Source organism: Streptopelia decaocto (genome assembly GCF_964273445.1).
Source record: "Streptopelia decaocto genome assembly, chromosome: 7".
Lineage (NCBI taxonomy): Eukaryota > Metazoa > Chordata > Aves > Columbiformes > Columbidae > Streptopelia > Streptopelia decaocto.
In genome coordinates, this window is record NC_138661.1 from 40,206,965 (window position 1) to 40,233,975 (window position 27,011).

The 27,011-nt window shown below is 41.0% G+C and overlaps 1 protein-coding gene and 1 long non-coding RNA gene across 2 annotated transcripts in view; one reads left to right on the top strand and one right to left on the bottom strand.

The window, feature by feature from the left end:
- Window positions 1-19,730, top strand: part of SPTBN5 (spectrin beta, non-erythrocytic 5) — a 98,190-nt gene extending 78,460 nt beyond the window's left edge. Inside the window, exons 53-68 of the mRNA XM_082057449.1 lie at window positions 2,923-3,135; window positions 3,509-3,705; window positions 4,285-4,489; window positions 5,226-5,420; window positions 6,537-6,692; window positions 7,207-7,424; window positions 8,939-9,128; window positions 10,123-10,299; window positions 11,170-11,274; window positions 12,322-12,942; window positions 15,609-15,680; window positions 17,188-17,274; window positions 17,673-17,764; window positions 17,977-18,062; window positions 18,554-18,689; window positions 19,423-19,730. Of these exons, the coding sequence (XP_081913575.1) occupies window positions 2,923-3,135; window positions 3,509-3,705; window positions 4,285-4,489; window positions 5,226-5,420; window positions 6,537-6,692; window positions 7,207-7,424; window positions 8,939-9,128; window positions 10,123-10,299; window positions 11,170-11,274; window positions 12,322-12,942; window positions 15,609-15,680; window positions 17,188-17,274; window positions 17,673-17,764; window positions 17,977-18,062; window positions 18,554-18,689; window positions 19,423-19,597 (2,925 nt within the window). The 3' untranslated portion in view covers window positions 19,598-19,730. The remainder of the gene's footprint in view (window positions 1-2,922; window positions 3,136-3,508; window positions 3,706-4,284; window positions 4,490-5,225; window positions 5,421-6,536; window positions 6,693-7,206; window positions 7,425-8,938; window positions 9,129-10,122; window positions 10,300-11,169; window positions 11,275-12,321; window positions 12,943-15,608; window positions 15,681-17,187; window positions 17,275-17,672; window positions 17,765-17,976; window positions 18,063-18,553; window positions 18,690-19,422) is intronic.
- Window positions 4,273-24,198, bottom strand: LOC309442034. Its single transcript, XR_014184530.1, has 5 exons — window positions 24,123-24,198; window positions 19,392-19,531; window positions 16,549-17,100; window positions 16,307-16,446; window positions 4,273-4,366 (listed from the first exon to the last, which is right to left on the bottom strand). It is a non-coding gene; the product is annotated as an uncharacterized lncRNA (long non-coding RNA).
- Between the last annotated feature and the right edge of the window lie 2,813 nt (window positions 24,199-27,011).

Sequence of the window (27,011 nt, forward strand, 5' to 3'; positions counted from 1 at the left end):
GAACCATTCTCCATCTTTAGAATCAAAGAGAGAACACAGAATTCACTTTGCCTCTGGCAAACTTCATCTACTGTGCTTTGAATAACAGGATTCATGATGCCAGGGATTACTTTCACCCGTGTCTGATAATAATGACATTTTTTGAAGGATATGTCCGTGACTTGGCAACACATGGGATTCCACGCTGCTTATCATTGCAGTGGTGTAGGTAGCAGACCATATGCTTTTCTGTGGACACATTGGCTCTTTCTTTGAAGTGAGTTCAAAACCTGGCCTTTTCACTACAAAATACATTTTACAAACTGTTGTGCATGCTGTCATAGCTTCATTGGGCAACAGATGTCCTAACAAAATGCTTTGAACCAAGTAAGCTTGTTGCTCAGATGTCTCAGGTTTTGCTCACAGGAAAAAGTTCCCCCAAAACTCTTTCTAGTCTGGAGGGAGTTAACAGAATATTATAATGATCCTTAGCTGACCTTCATTCCAGTGGTAGCTTTCCAGATAGCTGTTGAATTGTGTCACAAGATTCAGATAGGCCATCAGAGAAAGCAGTGCCTGGAACACTGTCATCTCAAATACCAGTAAAACAGCAGCTGCTTTCCTAATTGTTTGGGGTTTTTTTAATAAGGAGAACTGTCTCTTTGCAAACATGAGGTGGAAGAAAAAAAAAAAAAAGTCCTGCTAGAAGTTTTCAGAAGCTATTGGTGTTTAATATTAGCAAATGGCAGCCCATTTAAGTGCCAGGTCAAGTGCCTCAGGAAAATCTGTGCAATCTGCAATAGGGCTGGGTAAGACAGAATATCTTATAAAGTAGGCGTATGTGTGATATATAGACACAGAGAGAGAGTAGGCCCAAGCATTTGGTGCAATCTGCATGTCTACAAATAAAAATCTGAACTTACAAAAAGTTTGAAATGTCCCCAGGGAAAAGAATCAAGACTGCTACAGGTGACATACTAGGACAGGGATGAAGTCTATTAAAAAGTTGATTTATCCTAAGTGTACTCACAATTTAATGAAGACTCTCAAATGCATCTTCTAGAATATTCCTGAATAAGACCCATGGGTATATTCTAAATAGTTTGCACCTTCTTAGTACTAAGTGTAATTCTCATATTTGTAAAAATTCTGTATTTAAGCAAGATGCAGTTGGTGACTTTGAGATTAAACAGCTTCGTCATGGTTAAAAGTATAAATGTTATGTGTGCAATTAGTCCTAAAAATTATGAACAGATTGACATGGTAGGGAAGTGATTATGTTCACAGAAGAAATGAATGTTTGAGCTGAATTAATTTCAGAAAATACTTGAGATAACTGAAGGAACAGTGGAGATGCAGCTTTAGGCTGCAATTATCTTTATATTAATTGGCCAGGGCTCAAAATATTTCAATGAACTGTGAGAATGGGAGATATAGACCATAATACCAGTGCATAATGAAATGACAATTCTTTCTGCCATTTTGCTTCTTATTCTCCCAGAAGCAGGGTTACAATATAAGCTTTAAATTCTCAGTCTTTTAGCAGCCAGGGCCTCTACACCTTTGGGTTTTTTTGATGCTGGCTTGCAGGCAAACAAATGTCAGAGGTACCATGACCATCAAGAATTTAATATACTAATAGTTCCACCCTATATTGTTTATCTTAATGAGCCGGATTTGCAAAATTCAGTCCTTGGTTCGTTACCACAAAAGAGATTATGCATTACATGTATCACCGTAAAAAAAAAAAAAAATATATATATATATATAAAATAATAATAATTTTAAAAATTATCTTCAAAACTGCATTTACTCACAAATATAATATATATACACACAGCTGCTTGGCTTGGAACAGAGTTTCCCCTCACTGCCCTCTCCCCCGATTATTTTTTTTTTATTCCTGTTGTTATAAACGAAGTATTGCGAATACATGTTCTTAAAGGTTCAACTGCAAAGTTGTTTGTCATGCTCCTAGCTTATTATTAATATATAGTACAAAATGCTTCATAATCTTTGCCACTGGATTTCATTCTGCTGGGGTCAGATACAGTGTCACTTTTCAACAACATAGTGGCTGTTGAAATTAATAGAGGGTAGTTAAACGCAAGATTAGAGTCAGAGCTCTTTTTCAGCCAAGTCTGATAATTAAGTTGAAAAAGCAGCTCCTCTTCCCAGAGATTGCATCTCTTCTACATTAACACAGCATTGCAGTCTGTCTGTGCCATACCTATACAAAGAAACAGAACAGTTGTAAAATGGTGGAGTGTATGCTCAGGTGTAGTTAGCCAGGGAATGCACATCTGTCCACAGACAAATTGATGGCATGGTCCTTGCCCACCCAGGCAAATATCATATGAGGGAGTATATGGAGGTATGTATATCATTTAAAACTCTACCAGTCTTCAAAAATTAATTTCAAGTAAAGTCTCTGAGAACTGGTTCAGGTAGTTTTCTTCTCTCCTTGTCCTCATGGCTGCCTGGTAGTATGTGTACCCACAGTGTTCGCAGTGGCTGTTGTGCAAAGCTGCATCTTCAACAAATACACTGGCAAGTGATAAATTCTGATGAGCCGCTGAATTGATTTCCCTTCCCTAGACACATTTTAATTCAAGAAACACCATGTAAAGGGGTAGAAGTGGGTATATTTCAGTGGAATTTACAGAAAAAAGGTTTGTGGTTAGAGCCTTTTTCTTCCACACTCTGAGGTGAATACACAGCAAAGTCCAAACTTCATGGCAGTATTTTATTTCTATAATCACTCCTTTACCCAAAAAAACTCCTACACTCCATTTCAAGCATCCATTTCAAGCATTGCACCTCTGACCCATCTTGATGTATAAAAAACAGATTTATAATTGAATTACATTACTACATTATCTGGTATAAAAATCTCCATAGCTTTTATTTTTGGTCTGCCATTTTACTTTTTACTCTTTCCAGAATTTGGAGAATGAGATAAGCAGTCGAGATGCTTTAACCAAGGCAGTGCTGAGTACAGGGCAGAAACTGGTACGGGGAGGCCACTCAGCCTCTCGCAAGATTACGGAGCATATGAAGAAACTGGAGACTTCTGTAGAAACATTGAAAGCAGAGGCTCAAGAGAGGAGACAACGGCTCATGCAGTCATATGAGGCCCATCTGTTCCTAAATGAGGTAAAGATGGTTCACAATAGATTTATTTTGGTCTTCCTTTGCTTAAAAGAACTGATACCTATATTGTTGAATGGATGCAATTGCTGAGATACGAGCAGAATTCATACTGTCCTGATTTTTCCTGTCTGGTAAATATGGATATAGTGGAAAAATAACAGTAACTGCAGTGAGGGATAAACATTTAACCTTAATTACTGGGTTCTGGGTATGTATATTTTTGAATAGTATCTGCTAGATTGCACTACAGGAAGACACCTAAGCTGCTTTCCATTTTCAGTGATGTGTCTCTTTGGCCACCACTGCTTTCCAGGTTTTTTTTTTTGTCTTGACCTAGACACAGCTGTGTTCAGGCTTGTCCCTGTATTTTATACAGCTACTGGAGGTGGAGGCATGGCTGGCAGAGAGGAGCTTCATTCTAGAGACCTCTGATTATGGGAAGAATGAAGAATCAACACAAGCTTTACTTCGTAAACTTGAAGCTACCAAGCTGGACATGGATGGTTTCAGGCCCCGGATTGAGAAAGTACAGGAGACAGGTGCCAGCTTAATAAACAAAGGCAGCCCAGAGAGGTAGGAAAGTGAAAACAGGCTTCTGCTCCAGGTCTAACAGAAATGCGCACAGAAGGCAAACACAGAAGAGTTCAACCTTCAGTAGCTGTTTGAGGGCTTGTTCAGAAATACAACTTCAGTCTTTCCTTTAACCACCATCACGCACACTGAGTCCCCCAAAAGCTTGATGATTGTTTTAATGTTTAAATGACTGTTGTTTTTTAAGGACAGGCCAGTTAGTGCACATCAGCTTCTTTGTCCATTGTCTATTTCCAGGCATGTCATGTAGTTCCTATTTACCATAAAGGTTCAAAAAACATCATGCTTGGGAAAGGCAACAGGCATTCTTTATGGTTCACTGTTTTTCATTGCCAGTTACTTTTATATCTAGGGAGGAGGAAGTGAAAAAAAAAAAAATCCATGTAAGATACTTTAATTTACTAAACTAACTAGTTTTAACAGCTTTGCATAACTCACTCCGTGATGTTATCTGGTTTCTTCTGTATTTTGAAGGTGTTAAAAATTCAACCTGTCAAAAAAGACAATGATCTAAAAGATCAGTAAAACAAAGTCATACCTTCTGATTCTTGTTGTTTGCAGTCCAGCCATACTTTCAAAACTCCGGGGGATCCTAGCAGACTATCAGTCTCTGCTACAGAAGGCTGAGACCCAGAGAAAACACCTGCAAGAACAGTTCCAGCTCTATCAGTTTGAAAGAGAATTCCAGCTGGTGGATGCATGGCTTTCCAGTAAACAGTCTGTGGCAGAGTCTGATGACTACGGGCAGGACTTAGATGATGTTGAGGTAAAATAAAATAAAAGGTATTGTATGTATTGTGTGGCAAAGCAGGAATATATTTGCTCCCAAGTTTTGTGTAGCTGCTGACAGTGAAGCATGTTCCAGTGACAAAAACTAAGCAAAACAGTTTTCTCTGCAGCAAGAACTTGGGCTGCTTTCTGTCTGCTCATACAGGACTCTCTGAGGTAACACCTTCCAACAGAAAAAGTAGGTGCATCAGAAAGTTATCTTTTTCTTGGGACAAGGTGTGGTCAGCACACTTTACTGCTAACCCTGATTATAAATTGGAAAGGATGTAAAATTTTGATATGACCAGGGCCATGGTCTTGTAACAATTTCAGTGGAAAACAGTGGGATGCAGCATTCACACCTCCAGCTGCTGATTTCAAGGATAAATTTCTCCCCAAGGCACACAGTGCATAGATATAATTTATAGCGTCCCCTCCTCAACAACTGCTGCATATGTGGAGAGCCTAACAGGCTATGTTTCTTGGCTTTTGATCTGGGCAGCATCCATTAGTTAGGATGTAGGTGATTTTTCTCTGTGATATAAGATGTTAAATGATCAAGATAATAGATGCCACCTTTTGAATCCAGATCATCTGGATTTATTGAGTGATTTGCACTTGTAGACTGCGATACGTAGCTTTTGTGTTATACAGTACAGAGAAAGTGATTCCTTCTGCCTCTCTCATAGTAGTAAGCAGAAATTCTTATATCTGTGTCACCATTTATCCTGCAGGTGCTGGAGAAAAAGTTTAAAGATTTTGTAAATGAGGTGAAACCTCTGGGACATTCCAAAGTTATCTCCTTAAATGAGTTAGCATCTAAACTAGAGAAGGAGTGCCACAGCAAGATGGACATTATCCAAAAGAGAACGAAGCAAATCAATGAGACATGGGAGAAGCTCTGTCATGCCATCCAGATGAGGACAGAGGTAGGAAATAACATGAACAATTGGGGCATTGAATCCCCTGCAGTGTCCTGTGTCCTCCTTCCTTTCCCAAACCAGTGCATTGCTCACATTGAAACACAAGGTTTATAAAAGCAACGGGTGTGTTCTGTTCTATTCCCTTTATAGCCACTGCTTACTCTACTGTTTCTGGCAAGATTTATACTTGAAAGATATTTAACAGCCTAGAGTAATTCTGTTCTCCTTAATTCACTGCTAGCTGTGGTTTCTTGAAAAACGAAACCAATCTAATGGTTTACAGCCACTAACAGGAGGCTGTCTCTGGCACTCATTGGACTCTATTGAACTACTTCAGCTTACTAAACAAGATGAAAACTCTCCAGACTTTTTTACTGCGTTAGTTACTTGAAGTCAAAGAAGGTGTACGGGAGAGAAGGTGATAGAGGACGCAGAGTCAAAACCCCTACTTTTTGGCAGCAGTTAGCTGTTAAATCAGCTCACCCCCTCTCAAAAAACTTCAGTCACAGATGTGTTTGGAAAAGCAGAGAGGACACATAGAACTCAACATTTTTGTTTGCTTTAAGGAGAACATTAAATATCAGGTGTCCTCAACACTTCTTTTTCACTACTGTTGCATATGCATTTTGCTTATGAAGTAGCTAAAGCCCACTATTATCTGTTAGCCACATAAAATAAATGATAATTGTTAGTATATAGTTTGAATTTAAAATAGTGTTAGAACATTTTTAATCCTTTCATTTCAGAAAACCTAATTTTCACTTAGGTCCTGCTATTTTCACTGTTTGTAGGGTAGGCCTGTATTACAAGCAAGATTTTTAGGGCACTTTCTGTGGCTGAGGAAGCTACCTTTAGAAGCTAATTGATGTTCTCCATCTTGATCATTCATTTTACATATGGAGATAAATTGCTCTTTGGAGAAATCTGTTTCTTTCCATTGACAAAGAGAACTTGGGGAAATCGAGTTAGCTTGAACACCTCACTTTCAGGTGACTTAATTATGAGGGAGTTTTACTCCTGCTTTTGTTTAGCCTGAACTGCATTAGGACATACTAGAGTTGCCCTTTTTTGTGCTGCAGATGTGATGTATAGTACTACCATTAAATTGTTTCTTTATTCCAGAATCTAACAGCAGCCCGGCATGTTCACCAGTATGATCATGATGTGGATGAAGTAAAGGGATGGATGCAGGAGAAAGAGGCAGTAGTGGATATAGAAGATTATGGATATGATCTTCCAGGTGTACAGACACTTCTCAGCCAGCTTGAGGGAGTAGAGGTGAGGAGATCTGTCATGAAGTAGTGACAGAAAAGCATCAATGGCAATAAAAAAAAAAAAAAGAGACTGATGCTTGCCTTGAAAGCCTTGTTTGCAGACCAAAAAAATTTCTTGTACCCTGAAATATTCTTTGTGCTTCATAGAAGGGGGCCTTTTCCTCCTGTTTTTAATATCGTGATATTATATTATTAATGCTTTTCCATCTAAGGATGAGCTTCTCTTCTAAAATCTGTTCTGATCTATTATGATTATAAAGGTGTAATATGAATGACAAGAGACTACAGCTCCACGCTTAGCAAAATAATCAGTGTGTCACATCTAAAGAAGCTTCTTTGACATTTGATGATGAATGTTAAATGACATCAGGAGGAAACAGAGGAAAAGTCTTGACGGAGTCAGACTTCCAGCCTCTGTGCAGCCAGTGGCTAGAAAAGATATGCACCATCTTTAAAATCTGCTTTTGATAGATGCAAGTAGTGAGTTGGTCTTATAATTCGTTCTGTCTCTGTTCCAGAGAGATCTAGGAGCCATCATGAAAGAGCTGGAACGGATTCGGGGAGAGGCTTGGCACCTCAGCCGCACATACCCTCAAGTCAAGGAAAACATCATGGAAAGACTGACAGATGTGGATGAGTGCTGGGAAAACCTGGGCCAGAAGTTTACAGAGAGGAAAGCAAGACTGAGCCAGGCAGAACAAGTTCAGCTCTACTTCAACGACTGCAGGGAGCTCATGTATGTGACGGCCCTTTGAATTTGGCAGTGGGCCTTATTTCTTGTCTTTCCCATATAGGATTATCTAGATGACACCAGTCACTTATGTGACTCCTGTGCCAGGTGCTCCACATCTTGTTTGCAAATCTCTTTGGATAATAATATGTGTCACCTTCTGAACAGCACTTCACAGAATTTACCACAGATCAGAGGTGACCATGCCACTCCACTCCAGCACAATGTGCATGACAAACCCACATTTTTAGACTATTTCCTAGACAGTCTTGGAGAGTTAAGTCACTCTGGATAGATTTAGTAGTCTCATAATTCCAACAGAAAATATTGTTAATTCTGTAGGAAGGTGGGGGAGTCTCTGCTAGACAGTCGAGCAATTTGTACACCTGTACAGACACCAATGCCCGTTTTTCTCGCAGTTAAAGCAACTACATTAAAGATAACCTTCTAGAATAGGTTAGAACTTCCTCAAGGGCTGAAAGTGTTTTGTACACTTGTATTAAATGCCATTGCCCATAGGCACACACTCTTCTATCCATTCTCATTATGGGGTTTTTTTTTTGCAAGAATTCAAATGCTGTGCAATTTCATGATATTTTTTTTTTTCCTTTTTTAATCTGAATTAGAACAAAATGCTGAATGTTTAAAGCATCTACAAAATATTATTTTTTTAAAAGAGGTGATGTCATCATGTTTCATTTTTTTTTAAAATCAACATGCTGAATTTTCTAATGTAAAAATTGAAATAAATAATGGAAAGATGCTATACTGAAAGTGGCAGACCAATATTAAAATACTATATTTTATTATTTTAGTGTAATTTTAATAAAAATTGATACATTTTTGATAGAAATTGTGTTTTTAAACAGAATATCTCACAGAAGAAATATGGACTCTTTAGTTCAGTGTCATTAATGAAAGAGTTAATCCTTGACAGGAGTAGAAATACAAAGACAGTAAAGTGTTTACCACTGACTGTTGGAGATTTACTATGCTAAGGGGTAGATCCTGAGCTCAGTTAAATCAAGATGCATTGGGTTTTGCCTGTTGAGGCTCATGGAGTAGAAAATATTCCTTAAAAAGTATCTATCAATACGCTTCTTTGCATGAGCGCTCTGTATGACTATGAAGTACTTTCATGCATGTTGATAAGGTTAGATGGACTGCTGAAATTCTCTGTGTCCCTGCACCATGTATAAAACTCCTGAGAATGTATGCAGCCTAGGCTTTTGCAGTTACAGTTCTTTCTGGGGATTTGAATGCACAGCGTTTCAGTATGTATAGATGCTGCAGCTGCCCTTCTAACAGGCTGGGTATGGAAACAGCACTGGGAAATCGCATTAGGTTATGAAAGTCCACAGATGCATGAGTGAATCTTCATCAAGGTATTTGTATATTCATATCTTTTGTGAGCAAATAAAAGTCTGTAAATGTGTCCACAGCCACAGGATGTGTGCATTCCTGAGTATCCAATAGACTCAGGATCCTTCTGTTTTTACCCTTTTGACTCTATCCTGTAGGGCCTGGGCCAATGAGATGCATGCACTAGTGATATCTGAGGAACTGGCCAATGATGTCCTGGGAGCTGAACTGCTTATCAAGCGTCATGAGGAATACAAGCGTGAGATAGAGAAGCAGTGGCTAAAATATGAAGAAATGCAGCGGGCAGGAGGTGACCTGATGAAGAATGGGCATTTCATGTCTGTGGAGGTGTGTTGCTGAGTGGTATATTTTACAAACAAGAGTGAACAAAGAAGACGTTAAATAGGCAGGAGCTAGAGATTTGTCTCAAAACAGAAGAACTAAACAGGGCAGTCAGGTTCTCTATTATTAAAAGCTGCAGACTTTATGTGACATGTAGAAAAAGAAAACACATTTTTAAAGTTCTTGCTTCTCTAAAAAATAATTTTTGAAGCTGACCATAAAAGAATTATCACTGGACTGACTATGGCTATGTGGGGGGTAGAGGGGTATTGCTATTCCACAGGAAAGTTGTGCCACATAAATGAGATTTTAGCATTTAACTACAGAAGACCTAGGATAAAATACATCACAGTACAATCAGCTATAGGATGGAGCGATGTCCCTGAGTGCACCAAAAGATGTGTAATTCTTCAGAAATGTTATAGAGCCAAAGGGGCAAGAATGTTAAAATTTCTGTGATCCTGTTATCTATGTACCTTAAGACTTTGACGTGGACCATTGACTTTGCAATGGTCCAAAGCTTGTCTTAATGCGCTCAGTAGATCCAGAGATTACACCATCAAAAACATCTTCAGAATTTATGCAAGATTATAGTACTTCCAGTACAGAAAGAATTAGAGAACTTCCCACAGTTTAACGCTCTTCACTGTTGCCTTGCCATAAATGGATGTATTTGTTGAATCTTCTGGTTCTCACTAGTTCTATAATACAAATTGCAGGGGTATAAATTTTCATCATGGAAAAGCATATAGCAGAGGATTGGTCATACAGTATGTGGAATATGCATACAATTATAATATATAGCTATACAAAATACAGGCTAAATGAATTCAAGTAAGAAAAATGAGGACTCAGAGATCCTTTCTAAACTATGTTAACACCACAAAGTTATCTAGAGGTCATCTTCAGGATCATGAGGGCAGATTACATGCTAGTTGACTGTCACATGAACGTCTGATTGGATTTTTCACCTCTTGACATTGAACTTTCATTTTTCTAGATTGAAGAAAAATTGTTAGAACTGTCAGAGCTGATGAAGAAGGTAAAGGAGAGTTGGGATATGAGAAAAGAGTTATATGAAGAAAACTGGGAGATTCAATTACTCCGCAGAGAGCTAGAACAAGCAGAAGCATGGCTGGTTGCCAAGGAGAGCTTTCTTTCAGACCCTAGCTATGGGGTGAGTAACAACAGTGCAACACTATTCAACTGTCTCTGAGCATACACTGAGTGCTTGGGGCCTGAAGTTAATCACAGTCTAAACAGCAATGCACCCTTGAGATTACAAAGGGCAGGAGCTCTATCGTCTTGCAGAAATGAGCCCAGGAGAGTTGCTGCATTTTACATGGTGATGAGCTCCAGGAGATGGTGGCTTCCAGGGGGTGGTAGAAAATTGGGTGGAATTCCAGATCATTTTTTCACATAATAGGATAACTTGCAAAAGGTTCAACCTTCTCTGTCATGTTGAGAGCCTGTTTTGAAAGGAAAAGGGGGTTTTCCCCACCTTGTGTTGGGCAGTAGAACGCTTTGCACAGAAGGCTTGGTAGCTAGCTTGCAAATTCCTATTTAAACACCAGCATACATAATTTTGAGATTTTTTTCTCATTGTTGACTGTCATCTGATGGTTTATAAGATGGCAAAACTATGTCATAAACTCAGGTATCAGAAACTAAGCAGAGAGCAAGACAGAGGTTTAAGATGCATGTGTTGTAGGGCAGGAATAAACGCTATGTCTAGTACAAGCTGGAGTCCAAGTACCTAATCTGTATGTAAATAGCTGTGGTTGGAAGCCATGGTACTACATGGCTTCACAGAAAAAAAAAAAAACACGTTGTTGTTTGAGCGCTTTTTTTCATTTACAGCAGACAGGCTGGGAGCCATAGACCTTTTTTTAAGTGTAAATTAAGATGTTTCACACGCTACCAGGGGTTTAGACATTCAATTACAAAAAATTCAGAATCATCATTTGGTAAATCTGAAAATTTTAGGCATAATCTTTTCCATTGGATTTGACTTTGGACTTCTGTATCTTATAATTTTTCCATTCAGGATTCAGTGTCTGAAGTAGAAGAATTACTGAAGAAACATCATGATTTTGAGAAAATGCTTGCAGCTCAGGAGGAGAAATTTGCACATCTCAGCAGAAAAACTAAGGTGAGAAATAGAAGGTTGACAAGCTGCGTAGGAAACAGGATAATGTGGGTCCTTGAACGTTTGGGGCTCAATAACTCCATGGCAAAATGAACTCCTGTGCTGAGATAAACAGAGTAAATGAATGACAAAAGCTGGGATATTGCAGATAGAGCAGTTAAGAAAAAGACCTATATGTGGATCAAAAGAGTCCAACTAGCTTGCAAAAGCTCTAAGGGAGAAGTGGAAACTTTCTTCTGCCAGGAGCAGCAAAAAGGGTGTGTAATGCACTTTGCTGTGTGAGAAACAGGGTGATCCCTCACTACATGGATGGAGAGATTTTGATTCATTCAGGATTCCAGCAGGGAGCTGTAGCCACCTGACAGTGCTGGAGGTTTGGAAAGGGCTGAAAATAAAGGGGGAGAGCAAGGCAGAGAGAGACCTTTTTCCTTCTGGCATCAGTTCCACAATGGATTGTATTAAGTACCAAAAATATTCTGTCAGCCTCTCAGATCCTGTTTCAGTGGGTTTTTTAAAATTATTTTCCTGAAATAAGCAGCAAAACATAGCTTCTGTGTTTGGCATTAGGTTCAAAATTAGCTTAGCTGAGTCTGCCTTTTGATCAGTGATTTGCAAATTGGCTAAATGAAGGGACGAAGGTTCACTGCTCTGCAATTTTCTATGAGAACGCCCCTGGATACCTACCATTCCTACAGCAAACTTAAAGAAGCAGTACCATAGAAGAGAAGCATAGTTTCTCCAGGGGTATTAAAGACTCAGCCTCTAGAGAACTTACCAAGGGCAGGATTCACTGTATTTGAGATTAACTGACATCGGTATTCATGGTTTGGGCAACAAAATAATACTCAGCACATAGTAATTAAAATCAGTTCCAATTCTAAGAATACCAATGGAGGCACAGACCTTAAAATTCAATGCCAGGAGAAGAGTGTATTTGAAAAATTATTCCTGTTTTTTAAAATAAATAAATAAAATAAAAATCTTAGGTAAGTATCCATGAACGCAATGAAGATAATTAAAAAAAATAATAATAATACTTGTGTTCTACAGAGGGAGATGAATCTTCTTAAACAAGTGGACACAGAAGAGAGTGAGCAGAAGGATAAAGGCAAAGTTGTGCGAGTTCCTTCTCTGAAAAGAAAAACATCTGACAAAAGGAATACACCGCCAAAAGTGACAGAGATAAAGAGCACAACACCACTGCCATCTGTGCCCTTACCCAGCTTATCCTTGAGGTCCCCACTTGAAACTATTTTCTCCCCCATTGAAAAGTCTCCATCAACATTTCAACAATTCATTGCTGGAGGAGACCCAGAAGTGCTGAGCAGCAACAAAACAGAAACAAAAGCTGAGAGAAGGCTCAGTGGGATTATCACTCAACCTACACCAAGGACGGTGGGTCCACGCACTACATCTGTGGAAAGTCGCAGTTCCTTAAGCTCTCCTTTATCTCCTACTCCTACAAGCCAGCAACGCAGCAGCAGTTTGTCAGAATCGTATGCCACAGGCCTTTTATCACCTCAGGAAAAAAGTGCTAGAGGCTCTGCTTTCTCCAACCTGCAGACAAAACTGATGGCAACTCCACCTGAGCCTCATCAAAAGTCACTAAATAAATCACCAAACTTACTGCTGTCTAACTCCTCTCAGGAGAAATTAGAGAGTACATCTTCGGTAAGTCACAGGGATTCCTGGGTCTCTCCTTGTGAAACTGCTATCCTGTGCTTGTTAAAGTAAGGAAATAAAGTTCTGTATGAAATCCACAAACAGCAGTATACAGTGGGCATTTCATTGGATACACTCATGGATCCAAACAGCAAGGAGCATTTTATGTGCAGTTGATACACTTTCCAAAAAGATTGTTGACTTAAGCAGCTGGATATAGTTTAAAAGCATTTTTAATTTGCTCACTTTTATAGTCTAGGCCTTGACAACTGTATTGGTTTCTGTTTTTCTTTCCCAAACTAGAGGTTATTCATGCTGCTGGATACTCAGCAGGGCACTTAACAAGGGCCAGGAGATGCTGTCTCACAAAGAGGCAAGACTGCTGATTTATGCCTACCCTCTGTATGAGTTGGTGATGCTTAGTGTCCACTAAGTTTAGAAGTCAGAGAGGGGCAGGACTTGGTGGCACCCTAGCCAAAGAGCTGACCTAGTGCAACACTAGAACCAGCAACTCCTGTTTGCTCACCCTGGCAGGAGATGCACTGTTAACTCATGGACAGGTAAAAATTGTTCCCTTCCCCTCTTGTGCTTTGAGAGGAATGTGTTTGTCACATACCCAAGTGTGCCAGTACACCACCATACATTGGTGTAACTCAGTATTATTGCAGGGCTGGTATGAATAACTTTAGCAATTTAAGTTATAAATTGTATTAATAATATAAAAATATGTTTGTTAATTAATATACCACTATAGAGTAAAATCCATTTTTCTGGGGATGGGGCATCCACAACTTCTTTGGGCAACCTGTTCTAGTGCCTCACTACCCTCATAGTGAAGAATTTTTTCCTTATATCTAATCTAAATGTACCCCCTTTCAGTTTAAAGCCATTACCCCTTGTCCTATTCACTCCATACCCTTGTAAAAAGTCCTTCTCTAGCTTTCTTGTAGGTCCCCTTTAGGTACTGGAAGGCTCCTATAAGGTCTCTCTGGAGCCACCTCTCCTCCAGGCTGAACAACCCCAACTCTCTTGGCTTGTATTCACAGGAGAGGTGTTCCAGCCCTCAGATCATCTTCGTGGTCCCTCTCTGGACTCATTCCAACAAGTCCATGTCCTTCTTGTGTTGGGGGCCCCAGAGCTGAACACAGTACTCTAGGTAGTGTCTCACCAAAGCCAAGTAGAGGGAGAGAATCACCTCCCTCAACCTGCTGGTCATGCTTCTTTTGATGCAGCCCAGGATGTGGTTAGCTTTCTGAGCTGCAAGTGCACATTGCCAGGTCATGTTGAGCTTCTCATCAACCAACACCCCAAAGTCATCCTCCTCAGGGCTGGTCTCAATCCATTCTCCACCCAGCCTATATTTGGGCTTGGGATTGTCCTGACCCTTGTGCAGGGCAAAATTGCTGAGGGTGCGCTCAATCCCACTGTCCTTGTCACTGACAAAGACATTAAACAGTGCCAGTCCCAATACCGAGCCCTGAGGAACAACACTCGTCAGCGGTCTCCACCTGGAGATCAAGCCATTGACCACAACTCTTTGAGCATGACCATCCAGCCAACAATTACTTATCCACAGAGCGGTCCGTGCATCAAACCATGTGTCTTCAATTTAGAAAGATGGATGTCATGCAGGATAGTGTCAAATGCTTTGCATAAGTCCAGGTAGATGGTATCAATTGCTCCTCCCTTATCCACCAACGCTGTAACACCATCATAGAAGGCCACCAGATCTGTCAGGCATGATTTTCCCATAGAGAAGCCATGATGGCTGTCACAAATAACTTCCTTATTTTCCATATGCCTTCGTGTAATTTCTAAGAGGATCTGCTCCATGAGCTTGCTGGGCACAGAGGAGAGGCTAACTGGCCTGTAGTCCCCTTTTTTCCCTTTTGGAAACTGGGGTATATGTTACCCCTTTTCCAGTCAGTGGGAACTTCACCAAGCCGCCATAGCTTCTCAAATATGATGGATGCTTAGCCACCATATGAAGGTGGCTTAGCACCTTCATCTGCCAGTTTCCTCAGGACCCACAGATGCATCTTATCAGGTCCCATGGACTTGTGCCCCTTCAGGTTCCTTAGATGATCTCGAACCTGCTGTTCTGGTACAGTGGGTGGCTCTTCATTCTCCCAGTCTGTGCCTTTGCTTTCTGTGACTTGGGTGATGTGGCTGGAGTACTTGCTGGTGAACACTGAGGCAAAGAAGTCATTGAGTACCTCAGCATTCTCCGTATCCTGGGTAACGACTTCTCTCATTTCGTTCTGGAGAGAGCACACGTTTTCCTTAGTCTTCCTTTTATCACCAACGTACCTATAGAAACTTTTCTTGTTGCCCTTGATGTCCCTGATTTAAGTCCATCAGGGCTCTAGCTTTCCTTACCTGATCCCTGGCTCCTCAGACAATTTCTCTGTATTCCTCCCAGGCTACCCATCCTTGCATCCACCCTCTGTAGGCTTCCTTTTTGTGTTTGAATTTGAATTCTCTTCATTTAAGTAGTATGTCAGAGATTCGACTGCAGCGTTGAAAAGATTTTTAGCTGTGCTGTGAATATAAAGGCTAGAGACAGTAGAGACCAGTTTCTTTGTGTGGAATGTATCTAGAAAGAGCTTCGGAAATTATAACATGTGTTTAAGGGCCATTTTAAAGTTTAACAGCAATGTTCTTGTGTATCTCAGGTTTCTGCAAGTCTCCAGCACATGGAGGGATTCCTAGAAAAGAGAGACCAGCTCCTTCCAGGAAGACAACAGGTAGAAACAAATGCCATCTCTCTGGGTTAATTCATCTTTCCTTTAGTTATAGTCCAGATCTGGTCTGACTTCTTCAGAATTAACTCTTGCTGAAGAGGAGCTCAGGACTGTGGGTTTAATTCAGTTACCATTAAAATGCATGAAGATGTGTCTGCTGGCTTGGGCAGTACCTGATCAAGTCCTTAAGAGAAACAGACAATGGAATTTTTGCCTGTCATGGGAATCGTGCAGAACAGGGTATGTCTATGTTTAGTGGATTTATGAACCAGAGCTAGGCTGTATGAACATGTTAATTATGTTCCCCTAATTATAAATACAGGTTTCAATATATCAGCTGAAATAGGGAAAAAAATCTTAAAAAAAAAAAATTAAAAATACAAGTTTGTATCAGCAGGTGATGTTTTGTGGGCAGAGGAAGTCCCCACTCCCATGCTCCCAATTCTTATAATTTCTAACTGTTCTAGAAGAGAATTAAAGTTTCTCTTTATCTTTGAAGAAGTGGTTTGTTTAATCCAGGACTGAATGAAACTGAAATCTAAATTCTCATCCCGGGAAAGTTTATCATTTCAGGTCAGTAGGCTAATGATCATAACAGGGCAGGAAATTTTATAATATTCACCACCAACCTGTAGACATCTGAGTGTCTGCTGAGGTATTGCATGTAAACAAGTTGTCTTGGATTGTTTGTCCCATAGAATAATTCCTCTGAAACTTTTATCTTGAAAGATGTCTAAAAAAAATTTGTATCTGGTATGGACTCCATCTCCTGAAAGAGAAATTTAGTTTTTCCTCTCTTCTGGCTACACTAAATTGGGTCTTCTGTGATACCAAACTTTCATCTTACCAAACAAGAAAAACTGTGACTTACCTTCCTCAGGTCTTTTTCCTTCCTTTCCTCTGAATGATGAAATTATCAACTTGATTCACTGGCTTAACAAAGTAAGAAGAAACACAAGGAATAGGATCCTTCATCCAGAAGGTTCTCATGGCACCAGGCTAACCTTTCTCTGGTACATAGTTGGGCTAGGAAATAGCAGCTGCTTTTGCACAGTGTTCAGTAGGATTTGTTTAGGAAATGGAGAAGAATTCAGCAGCCACATTAGACTGAATCACACACTTAACAAAAGTAGACTGTGACCAGCAAGCAAGGGCCAGCATTCCAGCTGGGAAAAAAAGTGGAGCTTTTAGTGGCCAAAAATAGATGTAACTTTGATTACCCACCTTCTCTCCAAAATGTTGCTGACCACAACACAGTGTGGAGCTTGCTTGCACAATGTTACATCATTTGTTCAGTCACGACTCACAGTGACACCCTTCCTGAATCACCCACACCAACAACGAGAGCAGGTTCTGTTTTTTCCAAGAGATCCTCATGACTAAGAGAGCTTCTGTGATCATAATCTGGGCAGCTCCTGGCTTCCTGTGGAAGTTGCACATGAAAGATTTCACTGTTTCAATAAAATATATATCTAATAATGGGATTTTATTGCTATTTTTATTCATGTAGCCAGCCTCAAGGTCTTGGAAATCCTTCTACGTAAAACTTGATGGATTAAAGCTTGATTTCTATAATGATGAAAAAGAAGCATCTAAGGTAATTTGCTTTTTGAATGTTTCTATTAATCTCTGTGTTTGCCTACCTAAAAATGCATTAAAAAATAGAGTAAAATTTGCTTTGCTTTGGGGCTGGGGTAATCATTTATCTTTCAAGTGTCAGTGAAAATTCAATAATTGTTCAACTGATACCAGCTATAAGACAGAATAATAAGCTTTCGGAAATTTTCTAACATATTCCTTAAAAGAAGTATCTTACTGAAGAATTGCTTTCAAGACACAATGCAAGAGTCCATTGTTCCTCTGTGGTTCTTCCTATTCAGTGATCTTTGTTATAAAGCAGAAAAAGACAGTATGGGTGTGTAGTCTGCAGGTTGGTATGGAACTGAATACTAGCAGAAAAGATGCAAAAGACGTTATAATTTCATCTTTCTTCAGAACATATTCACGCTCCTGTCCCTCAGCATTCCTGGTGCCAAATGTGAGAGGCTGGTAAATTACAGCAGAAAAGAGAACGCCTTCATGTTGCGGTAAGTCTTATGGAGAAGTGCACTAATAAAAACCTTCACAGCTACCTGTACGGTTATATTTGCCTACAGTCACCTAAAACTGTATGTTAGGCGGCGTAACTGTATGTTGTTAGGCATAACTGAAATGTGTGACAGTGCTTGCCCTGCTCATAAGGAGAGCAGGTGTAAGGCGAGGCTAACTAGAATTCACCTACTCCTATCCTTATTTTCAGGCTGAGAGATGGGGCAGAGTATTTCTTCGCAGCACCTTCTCGGACACTGATGGAGGACTGGCTACAGGCACTACAGAACAACACAGGTACATTCTCACTTCCTTCAAGAATGAACTGTGTTTTTAGCAGGTCGTGGTGAGAGAAAGAAAAGAGACTGAGAAAGTCTCCTTAGTCTGGGGCATTTTGAGCTGTCCTTTTGGCCTCTGTCAAACAGCAGTTCACAAGTCACCTGCCACCTCACAATGTAATGACCTGGCAGGAGAATGCCCAGGGTGACTTTCAAAGCAGCCTTACAATTGTACTGCAGCCAGCATCAGGTTATTTCCAGGGAGGGGCCTTGCCCCAGGGCTGTATTAATCCTTTTCTTAAGGAGTTGCTTTAGATCTTGAGCAACAGCTTTTGTTCTGAATCTAGATCTCTTTCTGGACACCTCACCACACAGTGGCTTACTGGAAAGGAAGCCAGAACACAATTATAACAATGATGTTCAAAGAAAATTGTTACTGACCCAGAAGAGGCAAACTCTCCCTCTAACACTACTTCAGAAGGCTTTTATTTGTCTTCATTGACTCTGCAGGACACAGTGACAGACCACATTCCACAGTGATGCTGCAGCCTATCACTCCAAACACAGAGACCTCCCAGACAAAACGGTGGGACTTTCCGGACAGAGGCTCTACTGAAAGACTCACCAGCAAGGGCTCACTCCTGAGGTAGGCACTCTGTGCCACAAGGCTGAACTGACGTCACTGCTGTTTCTGCTTAGGTAGCACTTACCTACAAAGGGAGATTGCTCAGAGGTCAAAAAGTTGCGCTCCTCTGTCATTAATCCAGTAAAATACACTTACGTTGTTTGTGATGTGCCACAGCCAGTTTGTAAAAATGGGACTCACTATAGTCAGCCATATCCTGTCTGTGGTTGATGACTTAAAATTGGGACACCCAGAGAAAATTCTTGTATCACCTATTTTTGGCATCAAAGTTACTGAAAAAAGTATCTGATCTAAAGACTGGTTTATCTATATGCTCAATGGAGAGACTTGTTCCAACAGATGAGGGAATCAGGAGTCTACAATAGGTGCCTTGGATTTTCCTCTGCACAGTCTCTCTCTAGCAGGGTCTGAAATGAACCCAGTCTCCTAATTCAAGGGAGCCAAGCCAATTGTCCAAAGTTGCACTAGTCAAATAGTTCAAAGAACTCCAACTTTCCTCAAAGGCTGTTTTGAGAATCCAAACACAGGCATATGAAACACACCTGTAGTGTAAATCAATTTCTGTTGCAGTTGGAGTCTCAAAAATTTTACAGATTATGATGTGAATTCCTAATCCCTCTGCCTGGTGGATTTTTGCTGCTGAGCTAGATGTCTAACAAGTTCTTACATATGCACAGTGACTTTAACTCCTCTAGACTGTACCTGATTTTCTGGTGATGCATGTCACTGACAGGAGAACACCTTCCTTCAAAATCAAACCGGAGAGAGAGTCTGCAGAATTTTCCAGGGATTTTAAGGAAGATGGAACTGCAGCAGCACGAGCCTCCATCACCACCCTCAGCCTAGAACAAAGTGGTAATAAAACAAAACTGCTGCCATCTCTACTAGAAGCAGGAAGAGAAAAATAACATTTGCCTGAATGAATATCAGACCCTTCACCATTGTATCTTAACCCAGCCCTCTGGAAATGTATTGATATGTTTTAAGTTAATCACCACCCTTGGAACTTATTTTAATTATGTATTAAATCTAGTAAAGCCAGTAAAAATAATTAAACAGGACTGCATCTGTTATACTTTTGTGTATACAATGACTCTGTCATTCATCATGTCACCTAAGTGGTATCTACTCCAAGGTAACTAATGGAAGAGCAGAGGGACCTGTAAACCAGAAAGCGCAAATGAAGTGACTCTGCGAGACAGAAATGGGGAGCACCAAGCAGAGTGAGTGAAGAGCAGCCACCTGCAAGTAGCTTTGCTGATACCAACGGATAAGATTTAAGGGGGCTGGGCGGTCTGTACACCACAGAAGCAGAAGTCTCAAAAGAAACATTTGTTATGTAACTCTTGCACTGTTTTGTAGTCTCCACAGTCTTTCATTTTTACAACACATTAACCAGCAATTCCCCAGCTCTTTGCCAATTCTTTCTAGATAAGGTTACCAGGAAAAAAGCCATGCAGAGTTACGGATTTTTAATGACATCTGAAACTAAAATAATGCATGAACAATCAGTTTTTCAGTGTGAAATGGGAGGAAAAGCTGGATAGCAAGCAGGAAATCTAGTCCCCAGACCACTGCTCTCAGAAAGACCAAAAACTAGGTTGATTAACATTAACCACCCTATTGGGAAGCTGGTTTGAGTAGGATTTAACATAAGTTTTTGGGAAAACTTGGATAAAGAAATTAAACATGTCTAATAGTACATTATCTGCATGAAGTCTCATCTTGTTATCATTAAACTATTAGCTGTTTTCACTCTTCTTAAATTCCTATAGCTGAACAGGGTGTAAAGTGCACACAAATTACCTCATCTTTATCTCAAAGGTGCCTGCAGCAAAGCCCCAGAATGATGCAGCAGTAGCAGTGCCATACAGATAGGTAACTCCACCAGTAGAAATCTGTTCTTTTTAGCAAGTAGTATAACACAATGCTTTGAAAAGTTACTTCTCCTTGGGCTAAACACAGAAGTGTTGGTGGGATGGGACCTCTGGAAGTCTGTAATTCAGTGTCTTATTCAAAGCCAAAGAATCATCAACACCAAATCAGGTATGGTTTTGTCTAGACAAGCCTTAAAAAACCCTGGGGATGGCAAATCCACAGTCTCTCTGGGTGACTGTTTAGTGCAACTCTACTCTGGGTGAATTTTTGTCCTAAAGTTTTGTATGAATCTTCCAAGCCGGGACTTGTGCCTGTTGTCCCCTGCTAGGTCATATACGGTTGTCAAAAAGAGCATGGACTCATCAGCTTTGTACCTGGGCTTCAGCAATTGAAGGTGCTTCTCTTTTTCCAGATTAAGCAAGTGCAACTCCACCAGTGTCCTGTCATAGGCTGTGTGCCCTCAAACCCCTGATCATCTCGGTAGTCTTCCGTCACACCCACTTCAATCTCTCTGCTTACCCCTTGAACTGCACATTCCCAGACTGCTCGCTGTATTACATCTGTCCTCCTCACTCCTGACTAAAGGGGGTTACAGCTCTGACATAGCCCATTATGCAATTTCTTTATTTGCAGTGCCTAATCATACCGGCTGTAATATCCCCTGTGCCTGCAAAATGTTTTCAGCAGAGCTGCTACTTGGGCAGCTGCTGCTCAGTCTGTGCTGACTCAGGGGCATATTCTGTACCTGGTGCTGAGTTTTGCACATTTTCTTGTTCAATATCATGAGATTTCTGTTGGTTTTCTCAAAGACCTTCTGGATTGAAGATATGCCATTTGTCATGTCAGCCACTCCCTGATTTTTCAGTATTGTCCCCAAATGTACTGAGGGTGTGATCTCACTGTACAGCTCACTGATGAAGTCACAGAACAATACTAGTCACAGTTATTTACCCCAGGATACTCCATTCGTCACTAATCAACTTCTTGCCATTGTAGAAGGCAGCTCAGCCAGTGTTCAAGCCATCTAACTGTGTTTATCCAGGAAGATTTCCACAATGTCTAAATGAGAATGCTCTTAGAGACAAAGGACAAGCCTTACTAAAGCTGAAGTATGTTACATCTACTTTTCTCCACATGACCGCATACCCTGTCATTTCACCATGAAGGGCAATCGCATGGTCCAAGCCTGATGTCCCCTAACTAAATCTGTGCTGAATGTTCCTGATTTCTGCCTTGTCCTTCATTGTGATTGGAGTGAAGCCCACGAGGACTTGCGGCATGACCTCACCAGTGGCTGTGTGAGGCTGAGTGGCCTCGTACATAGTATTCCAGATCCTTTCTTGCCTTCGCATTGGACTACCCCATCCTGAGAGACCTCCAGACACCGTAATGCTTCATAGGTAATAGAGCAGCAGCCTAAGAGTCATGCAGCTGGCTATTGCAGCACTTTACTGAACATCTAGGTTCTCTAAGTAGACCCTGATCTGCTGCTTCCCCAATGTTGGATCTCCCAAGTCCTCCCCTAACCACGCTGGTACACATAGACGCCTGGGACTAGGGACTAGGGTTTACCTGTGAGTACTGAGAAAAAAAAAAAAAAGGCAGGAGGAGAAAGTATGGAATACTGCAGCCTTTTCCATATTGTCCATCATTAGGTTTTTCTCCTCCATTTTTCTCCCTAGTGGCAGACAGAGCAGAGAATTGGAACAAATGAGAATGAAAACTTGGGCAATAATGCTGTGAAACTGCTGGATTAGCTATGTCGAACTGAATCTTTTTGTACAGAGGACTAGGCAGAACCTTCTTGGTGGACAGATGTGCACATCCACACACATGACTGCACATGTGTGTACTTGTGTGAAGAGCTCCTCATGTTCCAAACTCACCATCCCAATGGCTATGCTGTATTACTTGTTCCTTCTAAGTGGCTAAGACTGAGGACCAGAGTGTAAAGGCCCCACACTGCTTCACTGATGTCAGTTAAAGAAGTTACAGAGCCTGACAGAATGGTGGAGAAATTTAAAAAAAAAAAAAAAAAAAAAGTATTTAAAAAGTTTTTTACTGTGAAATAAGAACACGACCTGCAGGTATTTTTCTGGATAAAATGGCCTCACTCCTTTCACAACACTTTGTTGCACTGGAAACAAGATTGAGTCAAAAGTGTACACTGAGGGAGAGGAATAATCATCTCATCGCAATGGAAGCAATTTGCAGAAAAGATTTGTCACCGTTTTCAGAAATGCAACCGTAACAATCCAGGTGGCCAGAGCGGCAGGCCTGTGAAAGACTTCTGTCTGCCTTTAAATTGTTTGAGCTTGATACTGACAAATGAGAGGAATTAGATGCCGTCAGGTCTGTACCTCACTCCCAGGGATTGTCAGTCACGCCAAATTGCATTACTGTGGTCTTAGATGAGATCAGACTAAGAATAACTGCAATCTGATCCCCAGTCTCCAGAGATGAAAGATAAATGCACTTAATGCTTTGTCTCATCTTATGATGTTTTCACACTCTGTTTTTGCCTTGAGGTGCTGACATAAAGGACGCATTGAATCGGATGTGTGGTTATGGCAGCTTCTGGGTAACAGATTTTTTTGTAGTGCTCTAAATGGCACTCTGCAAAGTCACAGCTATCTAATGTAAGCAGTAACCTCACTCTATGATCTCACAAAAAAAATCTATTGGCAGCCACCTGAGTGTCATTCCTGGGAAGAAGGCAAATAAGAGAGCAGTTTTTGCCTAATAAAATTAACTTTTCAGGGTTTGCCAGATTCTTATAGGGAAGAACTCAGTCTTCCAAAACCAATTCATACATTTGAAATGCAAAATGCCATGGGATTAAATGAGTGAGTGTAAGCTTGTCTTTCTGCACCTGTCAATGTATTCTCATACTTTACGCTATTCCACGGTAAATAATTTTCAACAATAAAAAGAAATAATGGAAATGATCGTCAGATCTGGCTGGGCTGTAATTTTTGTGGTCAGAAAATGTGACATCACTAGGAAAAAGTCCCATTTGCAAAATTATGTTTGCTAAGCTATAAATAGTCAACTTTCAAAGGTAATTTCTGCAATTGTTTCAAAGTGATTGCATTTACCACTATAATGGGCAAATAAAGAGATAAACACATCTTTTGCCATTTGCTAGAGGAATGCAGCTGGGGGATGGTTCGGAGCTTTAAAAAAAAGTAGCTCATGAGATAGAAATGTCATTATTATATGTAATCATGTATTGCATTATTGCAAGTGTTAATTGAAGCATGAGCAGGGTTTGGTTTTCCAGGCATCCACACCCACAAGTAAGCTGGGGCTCACTAGTAATTATATGGGAAATGCCTTAAAATGTTTCATATAGTAGTGCAGGTCTCAATGATTTTCCTAACAGGAGAGATGATGTCACCAGCTGGATTGCCCAGTCCTTGTGCTGTTACCAAGTCTGGATTCACGAAGCAGAAGCCTTATGTGCCATGTGATCCCAAGCGAGGACTCCACCCGCCGCCACACAGCTCGTTTCCTCACCCCCATATACCTTCAGTTCAAGTCCCGTGTCCTTACCTGCACCCTTAAATGCTGGCACTGTGAAGTGCACTGAGGAGGTGGATCAAGCAATTGTTTCTCGCAAGACATAAGCTGCTGTTGCTCAATAAGACACTAATAAGTGCCAGCAGTAACAGTCGGAAGTGCGTCTCTTCAGCTGGGGTACATGGGAGACATTTCAACATTGTTATCCCAGAGAAGCTTCCCCAGCAGAAACCCCAAAGATGCTGAGATGAGATAGATACACACTGCGCTGTACACAGACACGTCAGCAAGAAGGGGATAATGTGCTCAAAGATTAAATTACCAGACTTATTTTGACCATATATCTTCCCACAGTGCTGGCGGCCAGCAATCGGCTAGGAGCAAGCTGGAGCAATGTCACGTATTTTTATCTCAGGCACTGAGATCAGTTTGCCTTTCCAGTCATAACCTGATTGTGCTCTGTGCTTCAACACTTAATTCTTCCCTTCACCCTCCTGCAAATAACTCTTTTACCTTCAGGACCTGGTTTATAGTTTCTGCTAACAATGTCATTACCATTATTAAAACTGCTGTTTCCATATGCCTATGGTCCCTTTAAGATTCTGCCTGTGTTTGTCACACTGCAACACACACAGGTTGGTAGTTTATCATTACATGCAGGCACAGTTTTATGTTACCTGTAGTGCTTATATCAATTAATGAGTTGTGAATGTTTGAAGCAGAAAGATAAAAATCCTTACCCAAGGTATCTTGCTGCCTGAATAGAATATATTTGCATTAGCATTAAGAGACCTGGTCACATAGGATGATACTCTTCCGCAGCAGGACTATAGCAGGAAGCTGTGTGCCATTTTTGGCAGGGAGGCCTCTTGCCTATTTCCTCTCTCCCCTGGTACCCCTCATAGCCTTCAAGATGTGTCCTCTACAGTGGCACAATCACTTTCCTAGTCCTGCTGCCCACATTATTCCTGATAGAAGCCAGGATGCCTTTGGCCTTTTTGGCCACCTGGGCACCCTGCTGGCTCATATCCAGCCGGCTGTCAATCAGCGCCCCCAGATCCTTTTCCACCAGGCAGCTTTCCAACCACTCTTCCCTGAGCCTGTAGCGCTGCCTGGGGTTGATGTGACCCAAGTGCAGGACCTGGCACTTGGCCTTGTTGAACCTCATACAATTGGCCTCAGCCCAACGATCTAGCAGGTCCAGATCCCTCTGTATGGTCTTCCTACCCTCCAGCAGATCAATACCCAATTTGGTGTTGTCTGCAAACTTACTGAGGGTGCACTCAATCCCCTCATCCAGATCATTGCTGGCTCCAATACTGAGCCCTAGGGAAAACCACTCGTGACCGGCTGCCAGCTGGATTTGACTCCATTCATCACAACTCTTTGGGTCTGGCCATCCAGCCAGTTCTTTACCCCATGACAAGTACACCCATCCAGGCCATGAGCTGCTTCTCCAGGAGACACTGTGGGAAACAGTGTCAAAGGCTTTACTGAAGTCCAGGTACACAACATCCACAGCCTTTCCCTCATCCACTGAGCGGGTCACCTTGTCATAGAAGGAGATCAGGTTTGTCAAGCAGGACCTGCCTTTCATAAGTTCATACTGACTGGGTCTCACGGCACTAAGGATGATCTGTTCCATGACCTTCCCCAGCACCACAATCAAACTGCCAGGTCTGTAATTCCCCAGATCCTCCTTCTGGCTCTTCTTGTAGATCAGTGTCACATTTGCCAACTTCCAGTCAGCTTGGACTTCCCTGGTTAGACAGGATTGCTGATAATGGAAAGTGGCTTGGTGATCACCACCACCAGCTCCCCCAGTACCCTTGGATGGATCCCATCTGGCCCCATACACTCATGTGTGTCTAAGTGATGTAGCAGGTCACTAACCATTTCCCCTTGGATTACTGGGGCTTCATTCTGCTCCCCATCCCTGTCTTTCAGGTCAGGAGCTAGGACCTCTTTAGCCCTTTTTTGCTTAAACACCTCTCTACTGGATCAACCATTTGGATTTTAGGCTCTACTTGTTAAGGTATGGTGCAATCATGAAGGAGGATATATCTTTATTCCCTGCCTAACTCTGTTTCTGAGCCAAAGAAGTTACCTAGCACAAAGCTGGGGAGAAAAGGCTTTTTTTTCACCCAGGACAGTGTAGTGGCTCTTCCCTGAGATATGGAAGCTAAAGCTTCAAGGCCTTAACTCCTCTGACAATGACTTCAGCCTCAGTCCTTTTTTAGGCAGCCTGAAGCATGATTCTTTCTCTTTGCTAGCAATCTTCTCCTCTGCCTTGACTGATTTTCCAGTGGGAGGGAAAGAGAATGCATAACATCAGGTTTATGTAAATACTTTATGGCTACATACAGCATCTAGAGTTTAAATTTGTGTCCAGACTCATTCAGACCAGCCATTCACATTCAACAAAGTGATCTAATAATTGTATTGTTTTGTCTAGTCCAGCTCTCTCATCTGCTGTACCTCTGCTGGAGCTGCTGCCCGTCACAAAAAATATGGTAAATGAAAGTAATTGGAAACTGCTCCATTTTCCTTTGTTGTTAATAGTTTTTAACTGCTTTTACAAAAAACAAAAACAAAAAAAAAAAAAAAAACAACCCTTTTTTTTTTCAACTTAGGTATTTTAAACTCACCATTTAATTTAAATCAGTTAATTTCAATGACAGGCAGACTTCCGTACACATTTAAATCAAATCACCAAGAGGCAAAATAAGGCTGTGCTTTGGCTGTGGCTCAGTAGATCTGCCTTGCTACCCTGCCTTGTGCCTTTACACCAAAGAGGATTTTACCCCAGGGGATAGATTTTGTCCCACTTTTTTCCAGGCTCAGAACACCTTTGTAAACCAGAACGTCTTCTCTCTGATTTTTCCACCCAATCCTGAAACCAATCCATGCCCTACAAAATCT